This window comes from Triturus cristatus, chromosome 11 (genome assembly GCF_964204655.1).
Source record: "Triturus cristatus chromosome 11, aTriCri1.1, whole genome shotgun sequence".
NCBI classification, from domain to species: domain Eukaryota; kingdom Metazoa; phylum Chordata; class Amphibia; order Caudata; family Salamandridae; genus Triturus; species Triturus cristatus.
Genome location: NC_140594.1, coordinates 1,064,723,606 through 1,064,747,506, shown reverse-complemented (window position 1 = coordinate 1,064,747,506; position 23,901 = coordinate 1,064,723,606). Strand labels below are relative to the sequence as shown.

General features: G+C 48.7%; 1 protein-coding gene across 1 annotated transcript in view; it reads left to right on the top strand.

Annotated features, from left to right (window-relative positions):
• ACTL6A (actin like 6A) overlaps nucleotides 1-23,901 on the top strand; it is a 171,607-nt gene that overhangs the window by 69,043 nt on the left and 78,663 nt on the right. Inside the window, exons 9-12 of the mRNA XM_085635392.1 lie at nucleotides 4,308-4,369; nucleotides 10,652-10,766; nucleotides 11,698-11,778; nucleotides 12,303-12,398. Coding sequence (XP_085491518.1) covers nucleotides 4,308-4,369; nucleotides 10,652-10,766; nucleotides 11,698-11,778; nucleotides 12,303-12,398 — 354 coding nt within the window. The remainder of the gene's footprint in view (nucleotides 1-4,307; nucleotides 4,370-10,651; nucleotides 10,767-11,697; nucleotides 11,779-12,302; nucleotides 12,399-23,901) is intronic.

The following is a 23,901-nucleotide window of genomic DNA, read 5'->3' as shown; positions in this document are numbered from 1 at the left end:
TTCTTGATCATAATACCCACCCCCCGCGAGCCCGAAGTGAAACCGGAATGGGCCGCCAAACGATATCCCCGCCGATTCATTGCATGAAAGGAGTTACCTATAAGGTGCGTCTCCTGCAGGAAGACAACATCTGGTGAAATACGTTTTAAGTACTGCAGGACCACACCACGCTTAATCCTATCCCCCAGGCCGTTAACATTCCATGACAACACAGTCAAATCCCTACCCCCCATCATACGTCGAAACAATCGGTCGTCCCCCATCGAGCATCCTAAAAACAACAACATAGTAGCCGGTTTGCCCTGCGGTGCTAACAAACAACACACCCCCCCCCCACCCCCCGGTCCCAACAGAACTCCCCCCCTCCCTGCACCCCTGCATGAGCCCAGACAGCCCCCCCAAAGTGCAGTGTGCCTGTCGCCCCATAGCTAAATACTAACTAGTCCCCCAGAGGAGGAGGGAAGCCCCCAACAGACCCCACACGACCTCCATAGGAGGGGAACATACGCAATCAATAAATGGTGAAGGAACAACGTCCAGAGCAAGGCCTATTCAGTCACCCCTCAATTCTGATCCGGCGGGCCCTCCTCGCCAGCCGCGCCCCCCCCGCCCCCCCGGCCCCGATCTCCAGGCAGAGTGTCCAGCCAGTCCCCAGCCGCCTCGGGCCGGTCGAAGAAGTGCGTGCGACCATCCACCTCTACCCTCAGCTTAGCTGGAAAGAGCATTGAGTACTTGAGGTTAAGGTCCCTTAGGCGACGTTTAACACCAAGAAAGCTCTGTCGCTGCTTCTGGACCGCCGGAGTAAAGTCTGGGTAGAAATGTATCTCCATGTTGTCAAGCTTGACCGGTCCCTGTTGTCTGGAGGTCTGGAGAATAGCATCTCTGTCCCGAAAATTAAAAATCCGGGCAATGAGAGGCCGCGGCGGGGCACCAGTCTTAGGTCTGCCCCCGGGGACCCGGTGAGCACGCTCCACCGCAAAAAACTTACTCAGCCCCCGGGGCTGGAGATGGGTCTGGATCAACTCTTCCACGAAAAGATCCGCCGCCTCCGCCTCTCGTCCCTCCGGCACCCCCACAATACGAACATTATTCCTCCGGGCCCGACCCTCGGAGTCCTCCAGTCGCCGGTCCATCAGGGCGCTCGCCTGGCCAAGCCGGCGCACCTCCTTCTGGAGGGCCACCACGTCTGTCGTAAGGCTCGTTGTGGTGTGGGCCAGGGAGTCGACTCGGTCGTTTGTTTTGGACAAGTCTGCCCTCACAAGGCTCACATCCACCAGGACCGAGTCTATTTTTTGCGCTAAGGTGTCGAAACGCTGGTCCACCGAGGCCTTCATTTCTGCGATGGCGCCCATGACGTCCCGGAGGGTCAGATCCACCGGATGAGCAGATGCCTCCGTCGGGCCCACCGGGGATGCACGCGATGTCTCCGGAGAACCCTTCTGGAGCGTGTAGCGGTCCATACTGTTAGCCTGGTGCGCCGTGCCACGGCGGGTCGTCTTCACCTTCGCACGGTCGCCATCTTGTTTGGTGGACATGCTGGCTTCTCCACCGTCGTGCCAAGCTCCCCAAGCGGGCCGCTATACCAAATCACGGGTGCCAGGGGGGGGGCGGGGGCGACCACCGAACCGCGGGTCAACCCACCGCCGGCGGGTCAACCGGGCTCCTGGACAAGGCCACACCACCGCACCCCGCTCCGCAGCCCGACCCCGCCTGAGAGCTAGGAGGGCGCGAAAGTGAAAGTGCGGGGTACGCGAGTCGCCCAGCCCCGCTCGCCGCTGTTATTCACTTTGTCCCCGGATCGCCCCACTACTCCAATCCGGGGGGCCGGCGAGGAGAAGGCCGCAACCTTCGATCGATGCTCCCACCGGCGTTCGGGGTCCGATTCGAGCCCGAAAAGCAGGTGGCGCCTCAGCTCCGGTTCCCCAACACAGTCCCCTCAACAAGGACAGGATATCGCCAGGATTAATTCAGGAGGTCGCGGAGGTCCTCGGGAGCCTCGCACCTACGCGGCCATCTTGGTTGCGCGCTAGCTACAAAACATTTTTAACTGCCGTTATTACATTACCTTGGTGTTAAATAACTAGCTGTTTGGTGTAAAATACTGGAAGAACAGGGTTGATCATTACTATTGTCAATGGAAAAATGGATACAATTCTACAAACTGGGACTTTGCAAAGGTATTTTGAATTACTGCATTTTAGACCGGTCAGCCTTAGGTTGGTCTTCCCCACAATGTTTCGCCTGCCTGCCCTCAATTTGTACTGGATTTTTGCTTTTGTTGGCCTTAGCACTCTGCACTTTACCACTGCTAACCAGTGCTAAAGTGCTTGTGCTCACTCAGCTAAACATGGTTTAATAGGCATGCAGCTAATTGGGAATGTTTAGTTTACTTATAGCCAATAGCTATTCCCCAAGACACTAATAATAGCTGCATTTAGTCTAATGTTTTTGGTCAAGGTAGGATCCAGCCGTGTGCAGATAAACTGGCAAGGAGAGGGTAAAAGGACAGACACACTGGCTTCTATGAGAGAAAATCAGGCAGTCCGTGGTGGTTCAAAGAGAGAGAGCGAGAGCAAAGATGTCAATCACAATGCTTAAGTAACCAAACACTAACTTTGGTATTTTAGTGAGCTGCAAAGAACTACTCCGTCTTTGGAACACATTACATGCAATACTTGTCTCAAGGGTTTCCAAGTTCCTCCGGGAGGTCCTAGAAAACTGGAGTAAATGTAGATCACTGCAATAAAAGTAGATTCAAAGTCTCTTAGGGCTTTGAGATTCCTTTTTTATGCTGTTGTAAATTAGAACTGGACCAAAAATACTTTTGCTGGCAAATGACTTAAGGTCCAGGTCAAATGTTTGGGGATTGTGAGCAGTGAAGTAAGTGCTATTCTTATAGCACGTAACTCCTGTTGTTAGATTCTGATGAGGAATACAAAGGTTTCTTTTGTAGCTTTCTGGTATCTATAGGAACGTCAAGGATATTTGGATCAATCCGTAATAGGCTACTGAAATGAATCATTTTTGTACTGCACCAATTTAGAGTTGAAAATATTGTACATACTTTTATATGTGGGTTTACTGTAAGTGCAACTTCAAAAGCTAACTATACCACCACACTAAATACCACAATGAAAAAGGAATTATACAAAAATAATCTAGTAAATAATATAGCACATTCGTGGAGGTGCACTAACCTGGGATGACTGGTTCTTATTTCCCCACTTTTCAAGCTTCTTACAAAATCTAAACATATTAGGTTTGTTCCGTTGCTTAAGGCTGATGGCAAAATTGTTATTAATGGTACACGTTAGTTCTTTTTCAGCATTATGAAATGTAAATTAGTAGAACATACTTAAGTTCGTATGTTTTGACTTAAAATATAAGCAAATAAGATTGTTCGATCTGCAGGTAGATGAGAGTAATTTTTAGGTCGACCATGCGACAGCGCATGCACTCACTCATGAGACCTATTGCTTACTGTAAAGGGCTTGGAGCCATCCCATTGCTTACAATTTGTTGGCTTCATTGTCGGTCTTTGCTGACTCCTAATTGGCCAGTGCATTCTAAGTGTCACTCCCATTCCTTTCTACGGAGCATGGATCAAGCACAGATTGATGATTCAACCCAATTGGAGTTGTCTACTGCTTGCACTGTGATTGAGGTAGTATTTCCTCTCCCCTCTCCCCTCTCCCCTCTCCCCTCTCCCCTCTCCCCTCTCCTCTTTCCCCTCTCCCCTCTCCCTTCTCTCTCTTCTCTCTCCTCTCTCTCTTTTCTCTCTCCACTCTCTTTTCTCTCTCTTTTCTCTCTCTTTTCTCTCTTTTCTCTCTCCTCTCTCTCTCCTCTCTCTCTTTTCTCTCTCTCTCTCTCTCTCTCTCCTCTTTTCTCTCTCTCCTCTTTTCTCTCTCTCCTCTTTTCTCTCTCTCCTCTTTTCTCTCTCTCCTCTTTTCTCTCTCTCCTCTTTTCTCTCTCTCCTCTTTTCTCTCTCTCCTCTTTTCTCTCTCTCCTCTTTTCTCTCTCTCCTCTTTTCTCTCTCCTCTTTTCTCTCTTTCTCCCTCAAATTGACAAAGCCAATAGGTGTGACCCATTGCTTTTTCTATGCTTGTTGTTCAGGCTTCCAAGAAACCCCTCGATCACACTTAGTAATCCTACCTCATAAGATACTGTCGGTATAAATGTGAAAGGAATGGAACGTATTCTGAATTTTCCTCTCAGTGACCAAAACCTCTAAACTACACAGCCTTAGTTGTTAATTTGAATGCTTTTTAGCTGCCCACTTTCATGTATGTCTCTGTCTCTCTTTATAGTGTGTGATACAGGACTTTCAAGCATCTGCTCTTCAAGTTTCAGATTCCACATATGATGAACAGTACGTTTGTTTTACATTGTATTACAAGTTAAGGGGATGGGGAGATCAACCTTTACACTGTTGTTTTTAACGTGAGTGATGTTCACCTCCGTCCAACTGCATTCCTTGCTTTCCTCTCTCTCCTGTGGTAATTTATGAATCAATTGTGCCCGTGGATGGTATATGTAAATATGTTACCAGGCTCTCGTGATTAATAGCATGGTAAAAAATTCTAAAGTAGTTCCAGGAAAGCAGTTTCTTCTAACATTTTCCAAGCAGTGCCCCTTGTTATTGGGTATCTTACTGAGCTCATTGCTAAATGTGGCAAAATGCAGGTATTTTTTGACCTGGCCTCTATTTTGATCAGCCATTTCTCATTTCATTAATTATGTTATGAGTAATGTGATATGTAATATAACTTTTGAGATCATTTAAGTTATTTGTAATTGTTTCCCTCACGTTAAGGGTGAGGTTGTGATCTGTGTTTGATGTGTGGGTCATTTATGGCATCCTTTTACAACCGTAATCAGTGATTCTGTCAACGACCTCTTTAAGTAATAACTCGTAAAGTGCATTTAGGGCAACTGGCTTCTCGCTAACTACAACCTCAACCATGTAGTATTTGGTACATAACATACCAGTTGAAACAAAAATCAACAAACGACATACACAACCCCACCAGCATATAATCCTGAACACAAACCCATCGACCTTCATACTTGCATCAGTCCAACATCATATGAAGGAAAAGCATTTGCAATGCAATAGGTCTCGCCTTAGCGAGAGTTTAAGCTATTGGCACTGTAAATGACAATGTCTTTTATTTATATGTTTTGATAATTAAATCATAAATAAAAGGCATTGTCCTGTACAATGCCTATAGCTTAAACTCTTATAAATGGGAGACCTATTGAAAGAAGCGGCCGCTATTGTCCCGGGCTGCTTAGAAAGTGAATGCGCGCATTACGCAGTGAATGTTGCAGGAAAACGTTTTGCGCCTGCAGGAGAACCTATTTAAATAAAATAGTGCTTATATACTAAAAAAGACTTGCTGTGTAACCACCAAAGTAAAAGGATGAGGCGGGAGCATCACATGAAGCAAAACGTGGGGATAACCATAAGAAGCAGATCCTACTTTCCTACAGGTCTCCTCTCCTCTCCTATTCCTTTTAGGGAATTCTGTTGGGCTTGTAAATCTGTGCAAGTGGTTGAAGTAACAGCAGGGCCTCTTCCTCTCACGTAGGGTCCCAAGAGCACCCAGGACACAGAAACCATCAAATAAATAATTATCCGATAATATTGTGTCCAGAAAACCTGGCTGTTCATAGGCTGAGAGAGGGGCGCTACCCGTAGCATCAGGTGAACAGGCAGCCCGACCTCTGTTACAGTCAGAGAGAGACCCGACCCCCCAAGAGCTCCGGTGCCGTGCTCTGAAGCCACCCCCCCCCCCACTATAAGCCCTAGAGAGGCCCATATCTCCTTACCCCTCCTCCCATCTGTCAGCTCATGGTCATGGGGCAGCACTAGTTATTCTGTATCCGGACGGGTGCCGCCAGGACGCGTTTCTTTGCTGCTGTAATAATACAGTCTTCAGACACTTACTCATGTCTGGCTGTTTGGCTTGATTGACGATTTCTGTGGTAACCTATACATACCTGCTTCAGATCACTCACTCGTGATTTTGGCATATTTTCACTGGCGGTACTATATTTAACTTTGTTTGCAACCAAGATAGTTTTTCAAATCCGTGTACCTTGATTGATTTTTACCATCTCTACTGGCGAGTCATACACCCAGCCGGGTTGGAATTATCACCGGCTGTGTGCATTTACTACATTCATGCGACTTTTGGCAGCCCTGAAGGGCTGTGGGTTTATGTTTCCCCGACGAAACACGTGCTGGCTGGTCATGCTTCTATGAGGATTAAAGAACAACGTGTCTTTATCTGAACAATATCGTCTCCCTCATTGTGCTTACCTTTGTCAACATTGACTTTATAACTATGTGTGCACAGGATTGCTTGTTAATTGTTTTGTTGCAGGGCCTTGTCCTACACATTTTAAGGGGTTGTAAGGGTTTCCCCTTCCTGTTTTGCACCATAACTATTCACTGAGTCTTGTACTTTACACGTCTATTTGCTGAGCGCCATTTGCTTCCTATGTCTTAATACCCTTTTTAGTAGTTTGTCAGCACTGGCCGCGTCTCAGGAATTACCGGAAGTCCAACCCCGTGTAAACCCTGCAAGTGTCCAATTCCACAGTCGGAGGTTGTGACCATGATCCCTCTTCGTTTCAGTCACAGCCGGGGGAACACGTTGAACGCGCAGGAATTGGCCCATAATTTCCGGTAATTTCCTCCCCAGAACCAGCGAGGTCAGGAAGGGATGCAAATCGGGCACATACATAAGGTATGTAGCCCTGCCTATCAGATGGTAAGCGAGCCAAACCCATGACTGCGACACAAATGCACCCCCGTTGTCCCTAGCTGACGGCCGGTCCTCGCAGTTCCCAGCCCCCGCCGGAGGCGCCCGCCCACCGGCTCCACACCTGGCTTCATCTCACAGCAAGGATGCGGGTACCTAGGATGAAGTCTCTGGAGCTCGGTAAGGGCGTCTGTGACTGACTGATCCAGCTTAAGGCAAGCAAGACATTTCCGACCTAGGACTGACTGCACCCCAGATCTGTCGGCCTTGCGCATAAACGAAGTGTGAAAGATGTGGGAAGTCTAGACGGACTTTGCCCCTCAACACCCCGCTTCCCGTTTGTATCCTAGATGGTCTCATGTCTAACTCGTGAAAGTGGGTACATGTATCCAACATTTTCCCAAAAGTGCCATTATATACAGTAGCATTTGCTTTCGTGGACCTGTAAATTAGTTTTTTACGATGAATGTATGGGCTTAAGACGTCTAAGATGCGAGCTAAGTGCTTTTGGTATATGGTGTGACCCTGGGCAGGGTGCCACTTCGCAGCCGTAACCACGCTATTGACGATACTTCTCAAATTCCACGATGAGATCTCTGCCCTGCACTCAATCGCGCTGTGAGGTCATTTAATGTCAGTAGGAGCTAAACAAATCTCTGTAAACATATCTGGTGCACCAGGGGCACCGAGGCCCTTTCCGCCGCCTTGGGCACTCAAAACGCGGGTTGTGAGTATGAATACTGCAGGCTCGCCGGTGCCCCACTGTGGCCGCTGTGAGCCACACTCAGTGACAGCGGGATCCTCAAAGAGAGGACACATGCGGAACCCCAGACCGCCCACACTAGCAGAGCAGACAAGGCCCTACCCGGCCCGCACACAACGGCCACTACTAGGCCTCACGCAGTGTATCCCCGCACCTACGAACCTATTGAAATACCTAGAATAGGGGTGGGGGTATGGACGCTGCAATGTTGAAGTCACGCGCCCTTCCGCCAGTGCCGCCTGACGTCAACAGGGCCTCCAGCACTCTTGGAGGCCTTGCCCGTCCACTCAACACGCCCCCAGCGGTAGTGGCACCGGAGTGGAATGGCTGACCAAATGAGGCAGCAAAACCGGACCCGGTACCACCATAAGGCGCACATACACACACACACACCGCCGCGCTCATGCACACACCCACAACTTCACACACCCTGACTCAGGCTTGCACATACGCTGACACACCTACATTTTGCACACACACAGACTCATGGTTGTACACACACACACACACACACACACACACACACACACACACACACACACCTACAGCTTGGCACAGCCAGGGCTCTCACGCTGCCGCACACACACACACGAGCACACGCACAGCCAGGCATTGCACACACATGACACTCACACCGGCAAACGCATCCCAACAACTGGTCTCACAAACTGACACATTCAAACACACAGACGCACTGGAGGGCACTCACTCACAACCGGGCACAGCAAGCCACATCCAGACAAACCGACCTACCGGAGACTTGCACCGGCATCCTACAGACTCACCCACCTATCACAGACCCCTCTAGACACACCGACCTACCACAGACCCATCTAGACATACTGCCGTGCCACAAACTCACCGACCTACCACAAACTCACCCAAACACACCGACCCACAGACCCATACAGACGTCACCCCTACAATTACTACATGCAGTCAGTCACCCAGGCATGCCGTAGCCTAATCCACTTGCATAGTTCACAAACCCGCACCAAGAATGACACAAACACACACACACTTCTTCTGTGCACTGCTCCATGGATTGACAGAATCACAGACCCGCATATGTGACCCTAGCTTGAGCTCACCAGCGTGCGCACCCACTGACTGCCCTCATGCACACACTAACGGGAGCACAGTGTTACAGGCACCCCACCACTCCCCCAACAAACCCTTTCTATTAACATGGGGCTATACAAATTATACACTGTGGTCTCAATCCTCTTCCACACCATGTCAATTCAGCGCAGTATAACACGCGCACAGCATTGGTTTGGGAACCACTGAACTAGAAGTACTGCTAAGCAAATAGAAACTGCTATGCGCCAGACGTGCAGAGTAAGACTTTTCCTGCACTGCGCACGCACGTCAGCCGGTTTAAGCCTCATGCAGTTTCACTTTCTCAATGTGCCCGCGCAGTTTTCTGTAGAATTTACTTACATACATGACGTCTCTCAGCTCAACTTCTATCATTACGCATGTGTAATAACTCAAAGTTAAATGCTTTTATCCGGGCAGTGACTGGTTTGCGAGAAATTTCACCCAGATCCAGCTGGAGCAGTGGGTGAGACTGGCAGGTGAGTGAGTCTGTGTGCGCGTGCCGGGCAGATGTGAAGAGCGGCTGGGCACGGAAATGGTGGCTAGCTGGTTGTTATGGGGGCGGGGGTCCTGTTCTGATTAAAACGATTCCCCCATGAGTCTGGAGCACTGGCACGTGTTCTTCCCCTCCTATTAACCCTCCCCCCTCCTCCCCCTCCCCCCCCGCGAGTGTCGCGCGGGGGAGAAATAAAATAGTTGAGTATTCGAACAATCCTTTGTAACCACCCAAACGTGCTCTGGGCAAGCTGGACGGTGGTAAAGGCCCAGGGGTCAACGTGGGTAGTGAAGATGTCAAAGGAAGGAGTTGGCGTTTGAGCCCATTAGATGGGGTGCGTTCAGATTGGTGACGTGGTTGAGACTGGGATTTGAGGCCGTTTAAACTGTTGTTGAGCGGTAGTGTCTGGACCACTACGATGGCGTGATATTGTATAGTCTTGTATCTACGCTTATCGGGAGCACCAAATCAACCAAGAGTGGCTTATCGGCCTAAATTAAGGGATGTGGTTAGGCCGCTGCAGCTCCGGGACGGCTTTCATGTTAAAGCAAACTAAGCAAAACAAATGCAGCGTCCCGCGAGCATGTCCGTGGGGCTGTCCAGGCGAGCGCGGTGGGAGCGCGCATCGGCAGAGAACAGACGTCGTGAGCATGCACATTGGCTGTTCGGGAGAAAGTGCACATCTGTCTCCCTTCCAAGCCCAATTCGACAACTCATGTGCTTGGAGTTTTGCTAACGCCGCCGTACGCGTGCACAACTGCAGTCCTTGGTGCGCATGCACATGTCCTGTCCCCCTTCCGAGGCAAGTCGACAACAATAGATCTCGCTAGCGACAGCGCTTCACACTGCGTCGCTAGGCGAGACCTAAAAAACCATAATCACGCAGCCATCAAACCAACTTCTTAACCTATTTGGCTATGAAAGGAGCATCATATGTGTCCACACACACCAGTATTAAAATACCACCCCCACACAGTCATGATTATACATCCACACTATATGTCTGTATAAAAGTGGGCAAACAAGCCCACACCTATACCCACGCCCACCCAGCTAATCCAACACACATGCCTTCATACATCCATTCACACACCATCGTACACACTAACATTCACCAACATTCACTTGTACCACCATTTTATATTAATACACCAGCCCTCCTGCACTTCCACTGCTCTCATTTACCAGTACTCTGTATTGTCAGTTTAAAACTTTGACACCACAAGTTTTCACTCATGTCTTCACAGTACGTATCAAGTTGTAACAGGGGTGGAGTCAAAGATTAATTAGGTTGGATTGGGGAACAAGGTGAAGGTATTGCCTCAACTTGGATAATTTGATATTTTTTTTAGTTTTTAATGCAAATCTGTTGTAAGCATATTTCTCAATCTTCCCTCTTTCAGCATTAGCGTTTTTAGGGAATTACATATAAATTTTGATAATGAGGTTGTGATATTTAAATCAAGGCCTTCTAATGTTTGTGTTGTGGGAGCTGCTAATTTTAACTTATACTCTCTTTAGAGTGGCCGTACAGATGCCAACGGTTCATTACGAGTTTCCTAATGGTTATAACTGTGACTTTGGAGCAGAACGTCTAAAGATTCCTGAAGGATTATTTGATCCATCCAATGTAAAGGTAATGTGGAGGTTCCAGTATAGCTTTCTATTCAGAGTAGTATTTTCCCGACTTCAATTTTTGATTGTTTTCCATGTGGACAGAAAATTGTCTAATGACATTCGAAATAGCGAAAGTGCTATAAAACTGAAAGAGCTCCTGGAGGTGTGAAAAATATTTGTCCACAGTCATTAGTTGTACCAGCATGTTGTAAACCTTTGTGTTCGCAGTGGAAAAGTGTGCTTTCTATACTGCTAAATGATGCAGTGTGACTCAAGGCTGTCACAGACTGTGGGTATGTGAGAGGAGAAATCGGCTCCCACATCGACAGTCCCTTTCCCACCGACTTCTCTGGTTCAGCGCACCTGCTTCTGGCACGTGGGCAGGGACTCAACTAGTGTGTGCTTTGCTTTAAGTGTCTCACCAGGGATAACTGTGGGGCTGCATCTGTTTTGGGTAGAGATGTTACAAGCTCTATTTGCGCCACTGAGTAAGTGCTGTCTTGTAGGGAAGGATCCTACTGGCACCTTGGTGATTAGCTGGGGCTTCCACCAGAGCACAGATATCTACATAAACCTCCCCAGCTAGGTCTATATGGAGCAGCACGGGTATGTAGTATGTGCATAATTGACGATGTTCAGGATATGTGGTGGATATTGGCCATTATATGTTTAGTGGTCTTATTCTTCAACTCTTTTCCACCGCAGGACACCCCCACCTCCCTTTAGTAGACCTAGTTGCAAAACTTAGATGCTAGTATTTAGTTTTTCACAGCTTCGATATCCATTACATTGAATATTGCATAGAAAATGTACAGATTATTTTAAAGAAAGGATTACATGTTTAGTTTCCTAAAGATACAAGTTTACACCAACCTTAAGATCGTTTGTAGTCGTGTTTAGTTACATTACTTTGTAGCTGTGTAAATAAATGCCTTTTTTTCTGTTTTTAGGGCTTGTCTGGGAACACCATGCTGGGTGTTAGCCATGTTGTTACCACAAGTGTTGGCATGTGTGACATTGATATCAGACCAGTAAGTATAAAGACATTTCAAAATAATCTTTACAGAGTGCCTTAAGCCTCTTAAAGAAAAAACTAGAAAATTGTTTTTGAGTGAGATTCTAGAAGTTTTAAACTAATATCTACATATATTGATGACTGCAAGATTTCCATGGATTGGTTTCAATGGACTCATTTTTATTTATAGGTATACTTTGATATGTTGTAACATATAGGTTGGAAAGCAAAGTAATTCCTAATCATGCGTATCTTTTGACAGAATGTTCATTTTCTGTTAGCCCAGAAGGCTGAGTCATACCAGCCTCCCTCTTGCACTGCCTAAAACTTAAATTTCCTTTGTAGAACTGCTGTGAACTTTGTTTTAAGATCAATGCTTGACGTTTGAACTATGGAAGTGTAGATTGACATAGCCATCTCTCACTTTGGCAATTTCCATCATCTTGTTTTGACCAAGTTGACCAAAACACATACTTAAGTATTTTCAATACAGAGATGTCTTTCACAGCAGCCAATTAACTTTGTTCTTTATCATTGCAGAGTTTATATGGAAGTGTGATTGTAGCCGGCGGAAACACCCTAATACAAGGTTTTACAGATAGATTGACTAGAGAACTCTCCCAGAAAACTCCTCCGGTATGAAAGCAATCATGAACTTGTTTTTTTATTTCTTGGTGTTGCATGCACAAATTATATTTTAATTGATTGTTCTCGAAAAGGAGAATAAAATGTTTGTCATGGATGTTAGCAGAAACGCGTTGTACCACACTAGATTCCTTTCCAGTATTCAGCTTATTTTATTTACTTTTTGTTGCACGCTCACTTTAAGATTACACACTTAAGCCTTCCAGGTCGATTTCAACTACCTGGGATCATTACTTCAGAAATATTTGTCAAGTACGCCAAAAGTTGGTTTGCAGAAATTAAACTTTTTGGGTTACATGCGTATGTGCCTAGGCTAGAGTAATACTAAGTGCAGGAGTTGTCATTATTTGACCAAAGTTCCTCTGAATGAACCAAAATAGTTGTGCCGATCTCCTCCTCTTTTTTTTCCCTCCGGGTTAGCCCTAGGTGTTTTCTCTAGAGACCATTTTGCGGGTCCATTGGAAGTTCTTCACATTTGTCCTTTTGGGTTTTTATCTTCAGAACAGTGCTCGAATATCTATGGGACACACAAAGTGTACACCATTCTGAGTGAGAGTTGTTAATGACCCCACCCCCTGGCTTTGAGGTGACTGGCAGTAGTGGAGGCAATTTCCCTGTCCAGGAGGGGGGTGGGGGGGTGCAGGCTTTTTTTACCTGCACTCCTATGGGCGAATGCCTACTGATGGTGTCTTGGGTGCTGTGTTGACTTGCTTGGGGGGGGGGGGGGGGGGGGTGTACACACATGCACACTTTTAGTTTGAAATCTTTTTATTGATTTGATAAACAAAACAAGATGCAGCAAGCAATGAAGCCCAAATCATCATAGTGCTACGCAGAGCATCAGACATAAAGCAGGATGAGCACCTTCGCCTCCCCCCTCCCTGCCCCCAACCCCCCTTCCGCCCCCCCAAGCTGCCTCGACAGAAAAAGGGGGAAGTCAAGCCTGTCACTAGGTTACTCAGCGTGACAGCGGTTGGGTCATGTCTTGTATCAGCGTAGGGAGGCGCAGTAGCCCCAGATATCTGGGACAGGAGAGCTTGCGGAATTCGGAGCACAGCAATGCAATAAAAGGGCGCCACAAATCGGCGAAGGAGGCCCCATCTCCCTGAAGCGAGAAGGAAATGCACTCGATGCCAAGCACATACCACAGCTGGTGGAACCATCTCTGCACCGTAGGAGTTCTCTCTGTACCCCAGTGAGACAATCTATTCTGTAGTGCTGCCCCGAGAGCTATTGCCAGCTGCTTGCCTTTACGGGACTTGAGGGGGAATGTGAACCTATCAGATACGCCCAAGATGACATATTCAGGGAAGCGTAATAGTATGGTGTCAAAGTGGTGGTCGATCTCGTCTAAAACTTGCTTCCAGTAATGCACACTTTTAAAAGATGGTGTGTCAATGGTCGGAACCTATTTGAACCCCATATGCATTTTGCTAATATACTGGTTTAACTTTAATAACACAGGCTTTGTCTCTGGGGATGCCAGGTTGTGTGTGTTTTTGTCAGGTCCTGCTTCCTGCTCTTCTTATGTTGCTGGTGCTTTCTCAGGCAGTGGGAGCACATGAAGAGCTCTCTCACTTCTGCAATCTGCAAAACCAACTGACCAGTCCAAATTGATGTGAACTGGAAATTTGAGCTTCGGAGACTGGGAAATCGACAACGCAAAGAAAATATTTACTTTTAAATAAAAATCCCTTCTCTGTTGCTTTGGCTTCCAGCCTTCGGCACCAGATGGTAACAAATATTGTTCCCCTTGAGCCAGTATTGATAGATTGTCTGGCCACGAGGAGGCCAGCACACCAGTGTAGGAATGAATACATCACCAGATGTGAACCCTCTGCTGAGTTGTTACCCTCTTGCCACACTGGGTCCAGGGCTGAGCGTCCTCTCTGAAACCTTACTAATATGATTTGATAAGAGACAGAGCTGACCTGCTTGCACAAAGACCTGGTCTGTGCATCTCCAGAAGAGCTGGCCTGCTTCCAGAAAGACCTGTAGAAGCCCCAGTTGACAGTTCAGATAACAAGGGTTCATCTGTGGTAAGCTCACAAGGACCTGGGGTAATTAGGCTGTTAAAGCAAGGGCTTTTAAAGCATACTTTTAGAACACCATATTTTGGAGAAACCTTGTCAGTCACAATAAATGTTTTAAGCTCTGAAGAACACTACGAGACAGTTATAAAACAAATTTACCAAGCATACCTCATCCATTAGTTATACATAAACAGTCGTTGAAATGTAATTGTTACTCATGCATTTATTGAAGTAATGAAACTCATGAAAGCTTGGTGCTCGAGGTGTTTCACGCAGTGTTACTGGTGGGCATAAAGTGTGAAGAGGACAGAAGACTATATATAGGTGTTTCGCTCGGTATGGAGACTTTTTTTTTTTACTACAGCCACTTTAAAAGAGTGAATCGTAAATTGTCCATATTTGAAAAATGTCAATGTGTTTTGACCCAAAAGATGGGAAGTTCATCATCAGACCAAATTAGTAAAAGGCCTGTAAAGGTAGCTGAAAGAAAAATAAGCCCACAAAAGAGATAAAGGAAATCTGGTAGAAAGTCTAATCCCTGTTTTTCTCAATTCTTCCTGGGCCTTTAAAGCAAAGTAGAAAGAAGTGAAACCACTATGGAAGAGCCCACTGGAGGGTGGCATAATAGGGGGTGTACCCACCGCAAGGAAGGGACCCATTGGTCCCAATCTGTACCTACCTGAAACACCCCTAAATTTAGTATTCAGGGGCAGCCCCAAACCTTGCCTCCTCAGACAAGCAAGAAGAAGGAGGACCAAAGAGCCGTGCTGAAGGAAGAGGGTGACACCAACTGCCTTGGCCCCATCCCTACTATCCTGTCCCGACTTCGACCTGCTCCAGTGGAATCCCGGCGTGTTCTGCAGCCAGCAACCCCCAGAACCCGGAGGACCTGCTATGCTTTCCCTCCAAAGACTCTGTCTCTCGTGAGCACCAGACTTGCTCAAGAACCAGACACTGGCTCCGGCCAAATCCGCAAGTCTGCACCTGATGTCCAAGGCCCGAGTTCGAGCGGCCCAACACCACGAGGAGGTCTCGCCTGCGAATCCGACCTGGGACCGGTGATCCCTGACCTACCTCAAGTCTCCTGTCGACGCCTGCAGCCTCTATCTGGAGGATCCCCCCCGACTGCGACCAGAGCTGGTAAGGAAATCGGACGCCTTAAGACACCCCTGCACCAGACACCACACGGCTTTGGGTGGCCCAATCGACTGTGTCCAGGCAACCCCCTGCATCCCAACTTACCTCTCCAACCAGTGGTCACCTCCCGAAACTCTTTGTGCCAGAGCCTGCAGGTTTTGAACCACCCTGAGATCTCCAATTGGAAACAGCAGAGAACCTGACGCCAAACCAGCACCCTGCACCAGGCCGCCGCTATGGGTGCTCCCTGTGTGCTAACTTTGATCCCCCTTTACCCTGAGCCTCACCCTAGGAGCTTTGCTCCCTCAACTCTGTGGCTTGCCTGAGAGCAGCCACCAACCCACTGCCCTCAAGCCCCATAGACTAACACTGTGCCTCACCACTGCCGCACCCTGCCGCCCTAGTGCCGCTGGTGGTGCCCTTTGAAGACATCCTTGTTCTAACCCCAGAAACGTTTCCCTCCAGGCTGACTTACCTGCAAACCGATAACCTCATTTTTAGGTCTCGCCTAGCGACGCAGCAAATGCGCTGCTCGCTTACGAGACTATTGTCATTGGTTATTGTCATTGGTTTTGCTTCGGAAGCGGGGTGGAAGCTCCACCCATGCTTCGTATTGGTGCGCGTCAAAAATGCGCGCTTTTGATTGGAAGGGAGGCCTGTTTGTTCCCTTCCTGTCGCCTGTTTGCCAGGCCTGCCCAGACAGGCGATGTGCACGTGTACGGCTCGTGGCGTTTCAGCACAACACGCGCAGGGCGCGCTTTCAGTTTTGTTTGTGTCAGGAGTGTCTTTTGCTCTCGGCGTTTTAGCACAACACGCGCACTCGTTTACTACTCTGCTCCTCTCCACACAGCAGCCTCTGACGCATCGTTTTTAGGTCTGCCAGTCACCAGCTGGTATGTATACTCCCCTTAGCCGCCTTTAGCTATTCAGTCAGCCTACGTGTTCTATAAAGTTCCAGTTCCTCCCCCTACTGGCCGCTTGCGCACTCACTCACTGTTCTGCCAGTAGAGCGGGCTCATGGATATACAGAGGGGCTTGTAGGGTCGCTTTGAGCTCCGCTTCTCCGTGGGGTAGGCGAGTGATTGGCATGTGTTGATAAACACGCATAAGCATGCAGTCAAACGCTGGCAGTTGTGCAGTCTTAGCAGAGGGACAGCCCCGTCTCTACCTCCACTACTCGGCTTGACGTCGAGGGCTTCATTATCGAGCAGGAGGGAAGGGTGCGGGCGAGCAGACTGCGGGGAGTGGCAGGGGAGCTGCTGACACATGCTCAGGGTCACGGCTCGGTGGGCAGCCGCAGAGGGCTGTCCTAAGTCTGCTGCCTCCTGGACTGAAAGCGATCTGCCTCGACGGCCCGGCAGAAGGGAGCGCTGCCGCTGGAGGACGGTGGCTGAGGGTGGCCATTAGACCATGACTTCAGCGTGAGCGTTAACAGAGAGGAGTGAGATTAGCGTTCTGTGGCGTGTGCGTGATTAAAGGTCCTCACCCCTGGGTAAGTTAACTTGCTTACTTGTCGTCTTTGGGAAATTGTGACAAATGCTTTCAGAAATCCAAGTAGACTCCATCCATCAAATTTCCTTTGGACAGGTTGCTTCGGCACACTTATAAAGAGTCGCCATGACAAGAGCTTTCTCTGATGGGGAAAAAAAACACACGTTGCCTTGGATCTTGTGCTCTCATGTCTGCAACATACCTCACCATCCTAACCCTAGTGGGTATAAACAATGGTCTTCTTCCATTCTTATCGGGTATGATGGGACTGCCCCTGCTTCTTCTTCTTCTACTGCAGTCACTCATGTGACAAGGTTGCAAGGTGCTACAGATGTGTGACAGTACTGCCCATCATTGGTGAGACCTCGTCTGAAGTACTGTAAGCTCTGAAAGTCAACTGTTGACATGACCAAGTGATGGTTACATTGTGTGGTCATGCTATACATGTTATCACTCTCTCACTCACCAGCAGAAAGGGAGGATTCACAGAGCAGTACATTTTCCACAGTTAAACGTATATCAATTCATATATGAACCAATACCGTCTTTAAAAAACATACATTGTCTGCCCTTTTCTCTCACATCTCTCTTTTCACGCTCTCTCCCCATCTCTGTCTCTCCCTCCGACTCTCTTTCTCGCCCTTTACCCCTCTGCCTCTCTCTTCCCCTCCCTATCTCCGCCCCTCTGGCACATACTCCATCTCACTTTCCCCCTCTGTGCCCCTCCCCCTCTCATTGTTGTGTTGTTGTTTCTGCTGTCACGTTGGTAAACACATACATTAGTATATGCTTACATTATGAAACATCTCTTTTCTTCAAAGGCTCCGTTTAAAGTGTAGTCACCTTTCAAAATCGTCCTCCCGCCTTGCCAGGTGTGAGCTAGAACAAGTTATTAAACTCTTCAGAGCAGCGGCTGCTGGAGAGGCGAGGATCACTGTGGGTTCAGATTCCTTCATACGACGCAGGGTTTAGAGTTTGCAAACTATGGCAGTGAATCAGTCCCTCCACCGCCTCACTTGTCCTAAAATGAGCCCCTTCTCCCCCTCTTTTACAGGCGTCAACAATGCAATTGGTCTCGCCATTAGGACCTTCTAAGTATTTAGAGAGACGATAAACACATATATCTGGCAAACAGGCTCGTGCCCAAGAGCTGGCACGGCGTGTGGAAATAGGGAACACATGTTTCCTCTGCTGGCAGGAGTGAGTGCACAGGAGGTGCGGGGGGATCGGCAGTGTAGCTAAATCAGTGCGGATCGGAGGGGGCAGGTGGTTAACCAGGGTGATGCAGGGAACCAAGACAATCACTACTACTGCCTAAACGTTCTCTGTCCATTAAACCTTGCTGAAGACAAACTTAGTCCGGACTGTTTTTGTACTAAATATCGCCTCACCTGCTGTTCTTCCTTTCTTTCTCGCTCTATTTCCTTCCTCTTGCTTAGTTTAACATCCTCTCTTCTTTCACTCACGGTCTTTTCCTTTTGCTTCTTACTGGCTCCCTGTCCATTTCAATTCTGACCTTTGCATCTGTCCTCTATGATACTCATTCCCTCTCCGCCCTAATATCTTCTGCTCTCTACATCTTTCCAACTCTACCTCCTTTCGCTCCTCACTCCTCTTCCACTTCGCATTGTCATTTTTTTCAGCCTCCCTCTGCTTCTTTACTCTTTGGTCCACCTTTCACAATCCCACTTCTGTTCTCCCTCCTCTTCAATACCCTTTCTCTCTAATTACTTCAATTTCTACTCAATATTCTGTTCTTCCTTTCTTAACTTTCGCGCTCTTTTCTTCCCTCAGTTCACTGCCCTTCTCTGGCAAGAGGGAGTATTCTGTACCTCAGTCAATACATTTTCCTGCCTGGGTGTTTCATACTCAGCGTTTGACCAATAAATGTTTGCTCTGGTGAACCGTATTTATTAATTTGTTTTAAAAAACTGCAAGTGGTGCATAAACACGCACTTTGTACGTATAGTCCTTGCTTACGAGCAGCAAGACTGGCAGTAAAAGAGACTGCCAGCCTTGCTTCTCGTAAGCAAGGACTATCAATACAAAGTGCTTGTTTACGCACAGCTTGCAGGTTTTCAAACGCATAAAAAAAAAGAATTATCATTTACAATGCCATTAGCTGAAACTCTCACAACTGCGAGACCTATTGCATTGTAAATGCTTGTATTCCATATGATTGCATTGACTGTTTTCTTCTGATTTTTTTTTTTTAAGTGTTGAGAGTGTTTGTATGGAAACATAAGTAACTGTTTTATTGAAAAAGTGATTTACTGTAACTAAGCCATTTTCATTCAGCTTAATTGTGTTAATCAACTTGCCTTGAAAGTAAGATTTTTACTTACCTCTACCACGTCCTGCTTGGTTCTAAAAAATAAAATGCAATAAAAGTATATGTTCGAGGCATATGAGCTGCAGATTGTACACTTAGCATAGATCGCCATCTGGTGTTGGGCCCGGATGTTTGCAGTTTGTTTTTGTTCTTTGGACAGTCTTTGGAAGTCACGAGTTCGGTGACTCCTCCTTCGGTCCGTACTGCGCATGGGCTTCGGCTCCATCCTCAGATTGTTTTTTTCCGCCATCGGGCTCGGATGTGATACTTCGTGCTCCGGCTTCGAACTTCTACGGTTCCAGCCTCGACGGAAAATCCTCGTTCTTCGAGTTTCTTCATCATATCTTCATCTCTCGAAGCGGCACTTTTCTCCATTCCGTACGTCAGCACCGGCCTTTGGGCCCTCCTCGACTCCGGTCCCGGCCGATGGAAAGGACTCCGTTCAAAAAGTGCCCAAAATGTGGGTCTAAATTTCCCCACACCGACCTCCATCAGGTGTGTAACCTTTGCCTCGCTCCAGAACACGAGGCCAGAGACTGCCCCGCCTGTAAGTCTTTTCGATCAAAAAAGACCATCCGGGATCGAAGAGCTCGACGCACCATGGCGCACTCCTCGACCGCGGCTCCACCGGACATCTTCGGAGACGACGCTGAAGCTTCGGGGCAACTACACACCCAGCAGGAGGACGACGTCGTCAGCGCTTCCGAGGCCGACGACTCCGACATGGAGGACATCACACCGGCGCAGCGGGTCGTGAGTACTGTACCCCCTCCCACCCCCGCGCCCAAAACCAAAGAGACTCAGGTTACACCCTCGCCGGCAGGCCTGGGCAAAACCAAGCACACAGCTTCTATCACCCCACCTTCGGGCCCGGTGTCGAAGCCTCAGAAGTCTCACGGCAGCTCGGGCTCGAGCCAGCCGACGCCTGGTGCCGAAAAACACCATTCGGCACCGAAGAAAGTGATACCCAGCTCGACTCCGAAGCCACCGGTGCCGAAGCCTGGACTCTCGGTGCCGACCAAACACAAACACAAATCTGTCGGCACCGACGCTCCGGCGCCGAAAACTCCTTCGACGCCGAAAAAACCGGAGGCTCCAAAAAAGCATGGCGCACAGAAACCATCAAAGCCCTCGGCTCCGAAACCATCGGCGCCAGCGGACGATTCGGCGCCACTGGCTCTGTTTACACCAGACCCTTTGCAAAAGACTCTGTCCAAAGATCCAAAGACTGGGCTATTGACTTTAATTATCAAGAAAAGACGCCTTGACACTCCGGCTCCTCCTCCACCACCCAAACGGAAGGACTCTGCTACTTCTCCCCTCAGAGTGCCCTCCCCACTACCTCCTCCTCTGCCTCCTCCACCTCCTCCACCCCCTCCCCCTCCCAGGTCTCTGCCACCTTTACCTCATCACTCCCGACCCCGTCCCCAGATCCGGATGACGGGGATCCGGATTATGACCCGGCGGACGCCCCAATGGACCCCACTCCACCGGGGACCCCAGACCCATGGGAAGACTACCACAACCCTGACATACCTGATATGCCTCAAGACGACCTATACCCATCCAGGCCGTCTCCTCCAGAGGACTCCTTAGGGTTTCATCACTTAGTGCAGAGAGCAGCACACTACCATGGGGTGGATATGCACAGCGAACCAGTGGAAGACGACTTCCTACTGGACACATTTGACATTCAGGACAAATCCACGTCTATTTTGCCCATGCTTAAAGGTGTCACCAAGCATGCTGCAGAGGTGTTCAGAGACCCTGTCAGGGCCAGGGTACTGAACCCTAGAATAGAAAAAAAGTACAAGGCGGCACCCACAGACCCTGCATACATTAAGGGCCCTGCTCCCTTAGATTCCCTAGTTGTCTCCACAGCTAGAAAGCGGGCTAACTCCCAGTCCTCAGGAGAAGCCCCACCGCCAGACAAGGAATCAAAACTTTTAGACGCGTCTGGCAAACGCACCGCCTCCCAAGCTGCAAACATGTGGCGCATTGCGAATACACAAGCGCTACTTGCGCGCTATGACAGAGCACACTACGGCGAACTTGAGGCTCTTATGCAGCACCTCCCCGAAAAACACAAGCGCAAGGCTCATGACCTGATACAGGAGGGTAAACTAATCACAAACACCTCCATTAAGTGTGCCCTCGATGCAGCCGACACTGCTTCTAGAGCCATAAATACCAGTGTCCTGCTTCGTCGTCATGCCTGGCTCAGGATCTCAGGGTTCAAGCCTGAAGTCCAGGTGTCCATACTAAATCACCCTTTTGACCAACAAACTCTCTTTGGGCCAAAGGTGGACGAAGCGTTCGAAAAGATGAAAAAGGACACAGACACAGCAAAGTCTATGGGGGCACTCCAAACACAGGCCCCTAAACGTTCCTTTCGACGCTCATCCTTTCGTGGCACAGGCAGAGGCTTCTCCACCGATAGCGCCTCTACGTCCTACAAGTCCCCTCCTCAAAATACCTTTTCAAAGGGCAACCAAAGGGGTGGTTACAGAGGCAACAACAATAAGGGCAGGGGCAAAACTAACACCACCCGTTCTGCCACCCCGCCCGCACAATGACTTCCCTCCGCTCCCCCCAGACCATCCCACTCCGGTCAGGGGCAGACTACAAAACTTTATCCACGCATGGGAATCCATAACATCGGACAAATGGGTGACCCAAATTATTCGGTCAGGGTACTGTCTCGAGTTAACATCTACCCCACCCAATATCCCACCAAGGCACCGTCCAATGTCTCAGGAACATTCCACACTGCTCAAACAGGAGGTGCTCTCCCTCCTCCAAAAACATGCTATAGAGCAGTTCCCCGTCAATCAGCAAAATCTAGGGGTCTACTCTCTATATTTCCTAATACCGAAGAAAGACGGGACCCTGAGGCCCATTCTGGACCTCCGGCCTCTAAATGCATACATACATTCAGACCATTTCCACATGGTCACCCTACAACAGGTCCTCCCGCTCCTCTGTCAGGGAGACTTTCTCACTACCTTGGATCTGAAAGACGCATACTTTCACATTCCAATACACCCTTCTCACAGGAAGTACCTCAGGTTCGTGGTGGACGGTCAGCATTACCAATTCACGGTTCTCCCCTTCGGGGTCACCACCGCACCACGAGTGTTTACCAAATGCCTAGCGGTAGTAGCAGCACACCTCAGGCGTCAACACGTTCACGTCTTCCCTTACTTAGACGACTGGCTCATAAAAGCCGCGTCCTACCACCAATGTGTGCAACATACAAACAGCACCATCCAGCTGCTCCACCAACTAGGCTTCACGGTGAACTACCAAAAGTCCCACCTTGTACCATCTCACACAAAGCAATATCTCGGGGCCACTATAGACACTTCCAAAGGTATTGCCTATCCAAACTCAGCCAGGATCGCAAGCATACAAGCCTTGCGCAAAACATTCCTTCCTCAACACTCTCTTCCAGCAAGAGTGTTTATGAAGCTCATAGGAATGATGGCGTCTTGCATTTTCATAGTGCCCCATGCAAGACTCCACATGCGTCCACTTCAAGAGTGCCTAGCGCGACAGTGGAACCAGGCCCAGGGTCAGCTAACGGATCTGGTGTTGGTGGACGGCCGCACCCATCACTCTCTGCAGTGGTGGAACACCACAAACCTTTCCAAAGGGCGGCCGTTCCTGGACCCGGTTCCTCAGGTAATTCTAACAGCGGACGCATCGCTCTCCGGCTGGGGAGCGCACCTCCTACACCTCACAATGCAAGGTCTATGGTCGCCACAGCAAAAATCGCTCCACATCAACCATCTGGAGCTCTTGGCTATCTTTCTAGCCCTAAAATCTTTCCAAAAACAGATTTCGGGCAAAGCAGTCCTCATTCGCACAGACAACATGACTGCAATGTATTATATCCAAAAACAGGGGGGGACACACTCTCCCCAGCTCTCCCGCTTAGCCCAGAGCATATGGAGATGGGCAATTCCCCAAAACCTCTTTCTCCTGGCACAGCACGTTCCAGGCGTACAAAACACCATGGCAGATCTGCTCAGCAGACAAACGCAACAACTACACGAATGGGAACTGCATCCACAAGTTCTTCACCCATTCTTCCAACAGTGGGGGCATCCTCAGATAGACCTCTTCGCCACCCACGAAAACAAAAAATGCCCAAGCTTCGCCGCCAGATACCCACACCCATTGTCCAAGGGCAATGCGATATGGATGAACTGGTCAGGCAGATTTGCATACGCCTTTCCACCTCTCCCACTAATTCCATTAGTGGTAAGGAAGCTACAACAGCACTCCCTCACACTCATTCTAGTAGCTCCAACGTGGGCCAGGCAGCCGTGGTACACCACACTACTACAACTATCAGTGGTACCACATCAAAAACTGCACCTGTCCCCATGCCTCCTAACCCAGAACCATGGAGAAATCAGGCACCCTGACCCAGCTCAGCTCAACCTTGCGATCTGGCTCCTGAAATCTTAGAATTTGGATACCTTAACCTTCCCCC